The sequence below is a fragment of the Mandrillus leucophaeus genome, unplaced genomic scaffold (genome assembly GCF_000951045.1).
Source record: "Mandrillus leucophaeus isolate KB7577 unplaced genomic scaffold, Mleu.le_1.0 Scaffold418, whole genome shotgun sequence".
Classification (NCBI taxonomy): domain Eukaryota; kingdom Metazoa; phylum Chordata; class Mammalia; order Primates; family Cercopithecidae; genus Mandrillus; species Mandrillus leucophaeus.
Window position 1 is genome coordinate 135,730 of NW_012104454.1, and position 12,138 is coordinate 147,867.

The following is a 12,138-nucleotide window of genomic DNA, read 5'->3' on the forward strand; positions in this document are numbered from 1 at the left end:
GGGGTTTCACCGTGTTAGCCAGGATGGTCTTGATCTCCTGACCTTCTGATCCGCCCATCTCAGCCTCCCAAAGTGCTGGGATTACAGGCTTGAGCCACCGCGCCCGGCCGGGATTACTTTTCATTTGATGTGGCTAATAGTAAAAGTGAGTTTATATTCACTGATTACATTCTGACTTCTAGCAAAATGAAACAGCCCAGAAGTATACTGGTTGGCAAGGGCAACCAGACTGTAATTCAAAACTGGCCGAGGGCTGGGCATGGTGGCTCACTCCTAGGAGCACCTTAGGAGGCTGAGGTGGGTGGATTGCTTCCACTCAGGAGATCAACACCAGCCTGGCCAACATGGCAGAAACCCTAGATGTGGTGGTTCACACCGGTAATCCCAGCTACTCAGGAGGCTGAGACACCAGAATCACTTGAAGCCAGGAGGTGGGGGTTACTATGAGCTAAGATCGTGCCACTGCACTCCAACCTGAGTGATAGAGCAAGACCCTGTCTCGAGGGGAAAAACAAACAAAAAAAACCAAAAACACACTGGCTGAGGGACCAAGCATGGTGGCTCACACCTGTATTCCCAGCACTTTGGGAGGCTAAGACGGGCAGATCACTTGAGCCCAGGAGTTTGAGACCAGCCTGGGCAACATAGCAAAACCCCATCCATCTTTACCAAGAACACAAAAATTAGCTGAGCATGTTAGCACATGCCTGTAGCCCTAGCTACTCAGGAGGCTGAGGTGGGAGGATCACTTGAGCCCTGGAAGTCAAGGCTACAGTGAGTCAAGATCACACCACTACACTCCAGCTGGGCAACAGAGTGAGACCCTAGCTCAAAAATAAAAATAAAATAAAATTGGCTGAGGGTACTTCCCATGGACACAATTAAGAGCTGACAATAGGCCGGACATGGTGGCTCACACCTGTAATCCCAGCACTTTGGGAGGCTGAGGCGGATGGATCACGAGGTCAGGAGTTCGAGACCAGCCTGACCAACATAGTGGAACCCCGTCTTTACTAAAACTACAAAAATTACCTGGGCATGGTGACACACGCCTGTAGTCCCAGCTACTCGGGAGGCTGAGGCAGGAGAATTGCTTGAACCCAGGAGGTGGAGGTTGCAGTGAGCCATTGCACCACTGCACTCCAGCCTGGACAACAGAGCAAGACTTCATCTCAAAAAAAAAAAAAGAAAAGAGCTGACAATACATATGTTATGGGTAAGGACAAAATGTGGGGCTTCTCTCTAGCAGAGAAAAACCATGCAAATATTTTTAAAGTTGATTCCCTTTTGTATTTCAATTTCAAAAGCTAAGGGGTGGGTTTAAACCTTGGTTAGTTTTTTTTTTTTTTTTTTTTTTAGACACAGAGTCTCGCTCTTTCACCCAGGCTGGAGTGCAGTGCACAATTTCAGCTCACTGCAACCTCCACATCCCGAGTTCAAGCAATTCTCCTGCATCAGCCTCCTGAATAGCTGGGATTACAGGTGTGCACCATCATGCCCCACTAATCTTTTGTATTTTTAGTAGAGACAGGGTTTCACTATGTTGGCCAGGCTGGTTTTGAACTCCTGACCTCAAGTGACCCGCCCTCCTCGGCCTCCAAAGTGTTAGCATTACAGGCGTGAGCCACCATACCCGGCCTAGTTACTTATTTTTTATGCCCCATGAGAGACATTTCCACATGCTCCTAGGATGAAACATAGACTGAAGAAATTTTTAAAGTCATGTGAAATGTCACAGTTTCATTCCTTGAGATGACTTAAGGCCTACAATCAAAGCACAAACTATTAGGCTTATTCCTTGTTTTTTATTGATGAGTTAATTGGCATATTTGCTGCTGCTGTTCTTTCCAGCACCAGACATACCTGAGTAGATAGTGAACTAGGCTGGGAGCTTCTTAAGGGTAGGATTCCTCAGTATCCATCTTTTCAGCCCTAGCTTCTAGCGGAGAGTGCTTGGCACTTAATAAGTAAGTGCCTAATAAGTCGTTTTTGTGAGTGTGTGGTGTATATAAGGCTGGTCATGAGCATAGTCTATTTTTGCTCAATTTAAGACTTCCTGGAGTAGATGACATTTCTTTGGGTCTTTGAAGAATATAAGGAATAAGGTGATAGCGGGGTGATGATTTGTCCCAAATTTAACCTCCTCAAAACTCACCTCCTTTTGTTTTCTTTATCCTGGCCTCATCCCCACTTTCTAAAGCTAAAAACATAAGAAATAGTCCACCCTTTCCTCCCTCTTCCCTAGGCTTCACAGCCAATTAACTGCCCAAGCCTAAAAAGCCCTGACAATTCTTCCTGAGACATATTTTACCTCCGTGTCCATCTCCTCTGCCATAGCCCTAGTTCCAGTCCCAATCATTTCTTCTGTAGCAGGTTGCTACAGAACAACGGAATCTGTTTTTTTGAGATGGAGTCTCACTCTGTCGCCCAGGCTGGAGTGCAGTGGCGTGATCAAGGCCTACCTCAACCTCCACCTCCTTGGTTCAAGCGATTCTCCTGCTTCAGCCTCCTGAGTAGCTGGTACTACAGGCATAAGCCACCACATCTGGCTATTTTTTCTATTTCTTTCTTTTTTTTTTTTTTTTTTGAGACAGAGTCTCCCTCTGTCACCCAGGCTGGAGTGCAGTGGCATGATCTCGGCTCACTGCAAGCTCCGCCTCCTGGGTTTATGCCATTCTCCTGCCTCAGCCTCCCGAGTAGCTGGGACTACAGGCGCCCGCCACCTCGCCCGGCTAGTTTTTTGTATTTTTTAGTAGAGATGGGGTTTCACCGTGTTAGCCAGGATGGTCTCGATCTCCTGACCTCGTGATCCGCCCGTCTCGGCCTCCCAAAGTGCTGGGATTACAGGCTTGAGCCACCACGCCCGGCCAATTTTTGTATTTTTAGTAGAGATGGCGGTTTCACCATGTTAGCCAGGATGGTCTCGAACTCCTGACCTCGTGATCCGCCCACCTCAGCCTCCCAAAGTGCTGGGATTACAGGCGTGAGCCACTGCGCCCGACTACAGCGGCCTCTTAACTAAGCTTTCTGATGTTGGTCTTTCTCCACTTTAGTTCATTCTCCACCTTTCTCTGAAATAATAATCATTTTAATAAAGTGATGACAACCAGCCAGGCCTGGTGGCTTACGCCTGCAATCCCAGCAGTTTGGGAGCCCAAGGTGGGCAGATTGCTTGACCCCAGGAATTCGAGACCAGCTTGGGCAACATAGTGAGACCCTGTCTTTACAAAAAATACAAAATTTAGCCTGGCATGTTGGTGCACACGTGTAGTCCCAGCTACCTGGGAGGCTGAGGTGGGAGGCTCTCCTGAGCCCAGGAGGTAGAGGTTGCAGAAAGCTGAGATCTCACCACTGTCGTTCAGCCTGGGCAACAGACTCAAAAAAAACAATGACAGGTTTCCACTCCTATACTCACCAACCTCCTCTTGTATGGGTGCTGCTGACTCTGCTCTTTGGTAGTGTCCCAACAGCCCTTTACTCCAGCCTTGCCCACCTTTCCAGGTTCCTGACCTACCCATCCTATCAGCCACCCCTACTTCAGGCATATTCACCTCTCAGCCATTCTCTAAACACAGCTTACCTTTTCAGGCCCAACTCCTTTGTGCCAGCCACTCCTGTCCACCTGCCTGACATGATCATCTCTCTGCCCATTGCTTCATGGTTTTGTACCCCCAGCAACTCAGTCCAGGCATCAGCTGGTAAAGCCTTCCCTCAATCTCCCAGCTCTAGGTGCCCAGAGCACTTAGACAGGCTTCTCATTTCTCTGACAAGTCCCGTACATGCTTATTTACTTCTCTGTCTCTTCTACTGAGTGGTAAGCTCCTTGGGAGCAACAGCTGAGTCACATCAGCTCTGGATCCTCAAAACCTGGCATGCAGTGCCTATGCAAATGTTCTTTAAAATGTTCCTGGAGGGGCCAGGCGCAGTGGCTCACGCCTGTAATCCCAGCACTTTGGGAGGCCAAGCTAGACAGATCACCTGAGGTCAGGAGTTAGAGACCAGCCTGGCCAACATGGTGAAATCCTGTTTTTACTAAGAATACAAAAATTAGCCGGGCGCGGTGGTGGGCGCCTGTAATCTCAGCTACTCTGGAGGCTGAGACAGGAGATTCACTTGAACCCGTGAGGCGGAGGTTGCAGTGAGCCGAGATCCTGCCACTGCACTCCAGCCTGGGCAACAAGAACATGCCTCTGTCTCAAAAAAAAAAAAAAAAAAAGTTCTTGGAGGACTAGAGGTTTTTTTCAAGCTCAAAATGGAGCCTAGCGTCACATTTAAAGATGGAGAAACAAAGATCAGGGTGCTAGGGAGGAAGCTGATTTGGCTGGAGAAGATACACTGGAGTGCACATTGGAGTGGGCAGAGCAGGTATGGATATTCACCTTGTGAAATGCAGGGACAGGTTCAGGGACTTGCCCAAGGCCATGTGGTGAGTAAGTGGCAAGGTTAAGATTCAAACCCAGTTTTCCTACCTCCCACCGTACAGTCTTCGAACTTTTTAAAGGTTAAGAACCAAATGAGAGGATGCACTTCTATAGTGCACACTATGTGCTGGGCACCATTGCAGTTTACAAATTTTAACTTATTTAATCCTCTTGATAATGCTATGTGGTAGGTACAACCTTTCACCCACATTTTATAGATGAGGAATCCGAAGTACAGAGATGTTGAGTAACTTGTCCAAGGTCACACATAAGAAATAGCATCTGGGCACGGTGGCTCATGCCTGTAATCCCAGCATTTTGGGAGGCTGAGGTGGGAGGATCACTTGAGACTAGGAATTCAAGACAAGCCTGGGCTACATAGTGAGACTCTGTGTATAGGAAAAAAAAAAAAAGGCCGGGCACAGTGACTCAAGCCTGTAATCCCAGCGCTTTGGGAGGCTGAGACGGGCAGATCACAAGGTCAGGAGATCGAGACCATCCTGGCTAACACGGTGAAACCCCGTCTCTACTAAAAAATACAAAAAACTAGCCGGGCGAGGTGGCAGGCGCCTGTAGTCCCAGCTACTTGGGAGGCGGAGGCAGGAGAATGGCGTGAACCCGGGAGGCGGAGCTTGCAGTGAGCCGAGATCCGGCCACTGCACTCCAGCCTGGGCGACAGAGCGAGACTCCATCTCAAAAAAAAAAAAAATAGCCAGGTGTGGTAGCACACACCTGTAGTCCTAGCTGCTCACGAGGCTGAGGTGGGAGGATTGCTAAAGTCCAGGAGATGGAGGCTGCAGTGAGCCAAGATCATGTCACTGAATTCCAATCTGGGCAACAGAGTAAGACCCTGTCTCAAAAAAAAGATAAATAGTCAGGATTTGAATCCAGGCTACTCTGGTTCCAGAGGTCCTGCTCATAAATGCAAGGCTATGGCTATGCAGGCTCTCCATGCAAATTATTTAATATCAGAATATGGTTATAATGTATCCTTTCTGCCTCCTTGTTAAATAAAATCATAACACGTTTCTAGGCGATGAGCATCTTTCCAACAAACTTATCATTCCTGCACTTGTCCTCCCCCAGACTCTTCCCACTGCTCTGCACACTTTTTGTGCTCCGCCCTGCACCCTCTGACAGGATTCTCACCTGCCATTTCTTCCTCACAGAAGTGCATCAGCAGAGGGGAGCTCCAGGTGTCTCTGTCATATCAGCCTGTGGCACAGAGAATGACAGTGGTGGTCCTCAAAGCCAGACACTTGCCGAAGATGGATATCACCGGTCTCTCAGGTAGCAGCTATTTACTTCAACCTATTTCTTACTGTCTGAACCACCCCTGACTCCTTGCCTGTGGCCCAGATAGACCTCCACACTTCAAGATCCTTGCCTCTTTCAATTTAATCTACTCCTCTTTCTGTAGACATTCTCTTCCCAATGAGTGTCTACATCCAATAGATTTCCCTAGCTAGGAAGATTCTTCAGTTGAACAAATGGGGTCTTTACATTTGGCAAGGTATCCTAAATAATATGCACGACAGGTGCTAAGAGAGACTTATCAAAAAGGCTGCAGGCATTTGTCTCTGTGCCCTTTAAAATACTTATTGGTATCATTCTTCAGACCTTACTTGAGAAAGTTGTTCTGTTCTATTCCTGCTTGGTTTCCTTGGCCCGTTGTCCAGGCAGGCAGACTCACATATGGTCAATGTGTGTTTATTGTGCAATCACTAAAGAACACATGGGGTGGCCATCAAAGATATGAACAACAGAGCCCCCCGCCTTTCCCAACATGAAATTACCATTACATAGGAGAGGACTGTGTCATAGGCCTGTCTCCCTTTTTCTTATCTCTTTGGGGGCCCCAGATCCTTATGTCAAGGTGAACGTCTACTACGGCAGAAAGCGCATTGCCAAGAAGAAAACCCATGTGAAGAAGTGCACTTTGAACCCCATCTTCAACGAATCTTTCATCTACGACATCCCCGCTGACCTCCTGCCTGATATCAGCATCGAGTTCCTCGTTATCGACTTCGATCGCACCACCAAGAACGAGGTGGTGGGGAGGCTGATCCTGGGGGCACACAGTGTCACAGCCAGCGGTGCTGAACACTGGAGAGAGGTCTGCGAGAGCCCCCGCAAGCCTGTGGCCAAGTGGCACAGTCTGAGTGAATACTAATCCTGTTCTTCTCTCCTCTAACCCCTGGGGCCAGGCTGGGGAGGGATGTGGCAGGGAAAGAGATGACAGAGAAGTGGACTCAAAACCTCATTTTAGTTGTAGAAGAAAATGTCTTACAAAACAAACTCAACAAAGAACACCCTACGTGACCATAGCTGCAGATCAGTTCTTAGCAATGATGTTTGATGTTTTTTTCTCCTTTGCAAGGCACTAGAATCTTTTTTTTTTTAAGACAGAATTTCGCTCTTGTTGCCCAGGTTGGAGTGCAATGGTGAGATCTCGACTCACTGCAACCTCCGCCCTCCGGGTTCAAGCGATTCTCCTCCCTCAGCCTCCCAAGTAGCTGGGATTACTACAGGTGCCCACCACCATGCCTGGCTAATATTTTATATTTTCAGTAGAGATGGGTTTCACCATGTTGGCCAAGCTGGTCTCGAATTCCAGACCTCAGGTGATCCACCCGCCTTGGCCTCCCAAAGTGCTGGGATTACAGGTGTGAGCCACCATGCCCAGCCTCTGGTTTTTTTGTTTTGTTTTTTGTTTTTTGTTTTTGTTTTTTGTTTCTTTAATGGGGGACAAAAGAGAGGGAAAGACCCCTACAAATCTATATATAACAATGTAACCATATACTTGCATGTCTAATACAAACTGAAGAAATTAGCCTAACTGCCAATATCAAGTTGCAGATTTTAATCCATGGAAATTGTGTTTTGTGCTGCATTGTATTTGCTGATTATCTGAAATTGGCTTCTTTTTATTGGGCTTTTCTGGAGAATTTCTCCCACTCCCCACCTCTGCAGAAGAAAATTTTGCTCTTATAAAACCTCATGTTTTCATCATTCCCATCTTTTCTTTTTATTGCCTCTTATATCTCTGCTCTTTGACCTCAAGGTCTAGAGGTCTGTAGTAAGCCAAGAAACAAAGGTGGGGTGAATGAGGCAAGGTTTGCAGGAGAAAGGAATTGAGAAATGGGGGTATTTTTGCTATCAGTCTTCTGCTATGAATTAGTAAAGGGTAGTCTATAATTAACTGACAGACCGAACTGAAGCACAGAGAATACATCAAACTTATGCATCCAATACATCAGAATGTGGACTTTTATCAAACTTGATGACTTCTCTAAAAGGAGTTTGGAGACTTCAAATTCAGCTATAGGATAGTACCAATGAACACATCCAACTGATCCCAAAAGCTGTTTTCAGGTATAAGGACAAGGAGAGAAGACAAGTGATGATGACAGCAATTCCCCTTTGCAGCTATCTACTGTAGGGACAGCCATTTCTTGGTTAATGGGTTGGAAGTTATCAGAGGTTTGAAGAATTACACTGGCCTTTGTTTTTCCAGAAATGCCGACCATGGAGATGCTTTAGAGTCTTCTTCTCAAATAGCTTAGATGTTGTAATTTTTGCTTCATAAAAAAAATGGGCCCTCAGAAGTTCTCCTTAAATTTTTCAATAAAAATTTAGCTCTTAAAAAAATAACAGTATGACTGAGTGAATGAAGATAAGTTGGATTCTTTCAGAGCATTCTTTTCCTCAAAACAAGCTGCATAGTTCTAGGAACTTATGTCTTACCACATGGTGAAGGGATGGGGGAACTACAGGATGCAATTCTTCTTCTACCACTGGGCAATAGAGGTTGAGAGAGATTCAGCATATTTCTGGGATTAGAATTCAAGTCTCTTTACTCCTACAGCAGCTATGTCTCCAATGTTGAGACTTCTCAGATGGCACAGACTCCATGGATAATAGGTAAATTTGAGGCCAGGCACAGTGGCTCACGCCTGTAATCCCAGTATTTTGGGAGGCCGAGGTGGAAGGATTGCTTGAGCCCAGGGGTTCAGGACCAGCCTGGGCTACATGACAAAACCCCATCTCTATCAAAAATACAAAAAAATTAGCTAGGTGTGGTGCTGCATGCCTGTGGTCCCAGCTACTCAGGAGGCTAAGGTGGGAGGATCATTTGAGCCCAGAGGTAGAGGCTGCAGTGAGCCGTGATCATACCACTGCACTCTGGCCTGGGTAACAGAGTGAGACCCTGTCTCAAAAATTAATTAATTAATTAAAATAAACGAGGTAAACTCAGTAGGCAGTAGATATTTTTGCCCACCCGAGGAGGAACTCAGTCAAGCTGTTGCTTAACCGCTTGATCCAGGGCATGAAAGATTAGTTGAGTCCACACAAGAACATCACTTTTAACCTTGCTTTGGTGAAGGGAGTCGGAAAGCTGAGTCTCCATGGAGAGGGGGTGATCTTGCTTTCAGTGTTCCCTTAGCTTTTGTGGATTTAAAACCACTCTGCTCCCCCTAAACCTTTTGTTTGATTTCAGCCCATGTTCTTGACAATGCAGAGCAATGCTGAGCAGTCACAAAGCCTACTCTCTGTTCTTGTCCCTGCCAACCTCCAACCCCATAATCTGACTCACTATTTCACCATCAGTTGGGGTCACACCACTACTCTCTGTCCTATACCCCATGAAATGTAAATACTGTATCATAAGTAGAAGAAAATAATTTTTGTTTTCTAAAAATGCATTTTGAGATAGTTTAATGTAAATCTGACAGGAGCATTCTGAAGCCCCATTAGGAAAAAATTTAAATGGTTCCTCTTCATCGCCTTAATGTCTAAAGATCAGAAATCGCTGAGCAAACCCGCTTTTGTTTCCTTCCCAGAAACAATGCAAAACAACAGGTGGAGATAGTCTGGTCTTTGCCCTGCTGTGTGTGCCTCTGTAGCTCCTCCTGACAAACGTCTGGGAAAACAGCCTCACCCCACTCTCCTCTCTCTTCCCCATTTCCTTGTAGCTTTATTCCTTGCATTCTTTGGGTCTACTGAGCAGTGGGTGCTGAGGTGACAGCGGAGGAACCAATTGTTCTGTAGCCTAGCAACTGCCTCAGTGTCTTTGCCAGAAAAAGGCAAAGAGGCGGACAGTACAGGGCTCCTTCCTCCTACCTCAGGCCTGATCCATCGTGCCCTTGACTTTGCTGTCCCAAAGTTTCTTAGCTGACTTTGGCTTTCACATTTGTTCTTTCCAGAGCTAACTGATAAGAGTGGAGGAGGAATGCCTCCTCCTAAGAGTCAGTTGAAAGAAAGACAAGAGAGTCACATCTTAGCTTTTGCACAAGGCATTCGTGGTCAGGAATAGGTTAGGGAATGGTCACTCCTGATTTTCCAACAGTCGCTCCTTCTCTGCAGATATCTTCCTTTGGGAAGACAAGAATTTTTCTTAATAACAAAGATCCCTTTACGAGTTATTCCTTCTTTCAGTTCATCTCACTGGAGCACAGCCAAGATGGACATGTTTATGGATAGTGCTCTAGATGTGAAAACAGATAGAACTGGTTTGTGGGACAGGGGCAGCTTGCTTAGGAGAGGGAATAACGCAGGTCCCTTTTCTTGGAAGGCTTGCACTATGGCCATGACAGTGACATTGCCCTTACCATGATCCGTCTCCGAAGTGGTTGTCTTTCTTTACCTTGTGTCTTCTCTTGTAAAAATGAAACTCAAAAGTAAAATAAATGTGTCAAATTTTGAAAAAAAGAAAAACTGAAAAAGCTAACATGAATTGTGTGAAATTGCATAATGCTGTAATGCTAACCTACAATATGTAATGCTATCTTGTATGTTGAATTTGTTAATGCACCACACAAGTGCAAAATAAAGACTGATTCACATTAAATAGGCACAGTGATGTCAGCCTGATTCTCTGGAAAGCGGGAGGCCTATCAGTAAGGTTAACACTCAGACTCCAAAAGGATGTTCTAGGGTATGTTTTCCAAACTGTGGTCCCCAGACCACTCGCTTCAGAATCATCTGAGGGCACTTGTTTAAAAATGCAGATTCCAGGCTCCCATCCTAGATACTCTCATTTGGCAAGTGAGTTGGTTTGCTGCTTGCTCTAGTCCTAGTTCTAGTCTTTCTGTTTTCCTCTTGAAATGTAATTTCTGAGACCATCACTACCAGAGGGAGAGATGATGGTTCTTAGTGCTAAGAATCAATCTGCCCCTTTAATTGGAAATACTTATCCCAAAAAGCAATCCTGAGACAGGCCAATTCTGTTCCCTCATTCATTCATTTACCCCCCCTTTTTTTTTTTTTAGACAGTCTTGCTCTGTTGCCCAGGCTGGAGTGCAGTGGCTCAATCTCAGCTCACTGTAACCTCTGCCTCCTGGGTTCAAGTGATCCCAAGCAGCTGGGACTACAGGTGCGCACCACCAAGTTTGGCTAATTTTTGTATTTTTAGTAGAGATGGGGTCTCATCATATTGGCCAGGCTGGCCTCAAACTCCTGGCCTCAAGTTATTCTTCTGCCTTGGCCTACCAAAGTGCTGGGATTACAGGCGTAAGCCACTGCACCTGGCCTCATTTACTATTATTATTATTTACATTTTTTGTTTTTGAGACAGAGTCATGCTGTTCCCCAGGCTGGACTGCAGTGGCTCAATCTCGGCTCACCGTAACCTCCACCTCCTGGGTTCGGCCTCCCAAGTAGCTGGGACTACAGGTATGCGCCACCATGTCTAGCTAATTTTTGTACTTTTTTTTTTTTCTTTTTTTTTTTTGAGATGGAGTCTTGCTCTGTCACCCAGGCTAGAGTGCAGTGGCACGATCTCAGCTCATTGCAACCTCCACCTCCTGGGTTCAAGCGATTCTTCTGCCTCAGCCTCCAGAGTAGCTGGGATTACAGGCGGCTGCCACCGTGCCTGGCTAATTTTTGTACTTTTAGTAGAGACGGGGTTTCACCATCTTGGCTAGGCTGGTCTCAAACTCCTGACCTTGTGATCCAGCCGCCTCAGCCTCCCAAAGTGCTGGATTACAGGCTTGAGCCACCATGCCAAGCCTATTTTAATTTTAAACACCATTTTATTGGAGCATTTTATACATATACAACTTGGTGAGTTTGGAGATAAGTACACCCATGAAACCAAAGGTTAATCTTGTTTATTTTTCAGAAATTCTATTTTTCCTCCTGCAAGCTGATAGACTTCTGAACCTGTCTATAAAATTAATTGTGCAGTAAACTGTGTGAATTGGGAGGTAACCTATGAAGACACGAAGTCATAAGAATGATACAATAGGCCAGGCGTGGTAATTCACGCCTATCATCCCAGCACTTTGGGAGACTGAGGCGGGCGGATTGCCTGAGGTCAAGAGTTAGAAACCAGTCTGCCCAACATAGTGAAACCCCGTCTCTACTAAAAATACAAAAAAATAAGCTGGGTGTGGTGGTGTGTGCCTGTAATCCCAGCTATTCAGGAGGCTGAGGCAGGGGAATTGCTTGAACCAGGGAAGTGGAGGTTGCAGTGAGCTGAGATCGCGCCACTGCACTCCAGCCTGGGCGACAGAGTGAGACTCCATCTCAAAAAAAAAAGAATGATACAATAGACTTTGGGGGACGCAGGGGAAAGGGTGGGAGAGGGGTGAGGGATAAAAGACTACACATTGGGTACAGAGTACACTGCTCGGGTGATGGGTGCATCAAAATCTCAGAAATCACCACTAAAGGCCGGGCGCGGTGGCTCACGCCTGTAATCCCAGCACTTTGG

At 46.2% G+C, this 12,138-nt stretch overlaps 1 protein-coding gene across 1 annotated transcript in view; it reads left to right on the forward strand.

The window, feature by feature from the left end:
- SYT11 (synaptotagmin XI) overlaps positions 1 to 10,278 on the forward strand; it is a 34,109-nt gene extending 23,831 nt beyond the window's left edge. The window contains exons 3-4 of the mRNA XM_011992711.1: positions 5,591 to 5,714; positions 6,284 to 10,278. Coding sequence (XP_011848101.1) covers positions 5,591 to 5,714; positions 6,284 to 6,594 — 435 coding nt within the window. The 3' untranslated portion in view covers positions 6,595 to 10,278. The remainder of the gene's footprint in view (positions 1 to 5,590; positions 5,715 to 6,283) is intronic.
- The last annotated feature ends 1,860 nt before the right edge of the window (positions 10,279 to 12,138 follow it).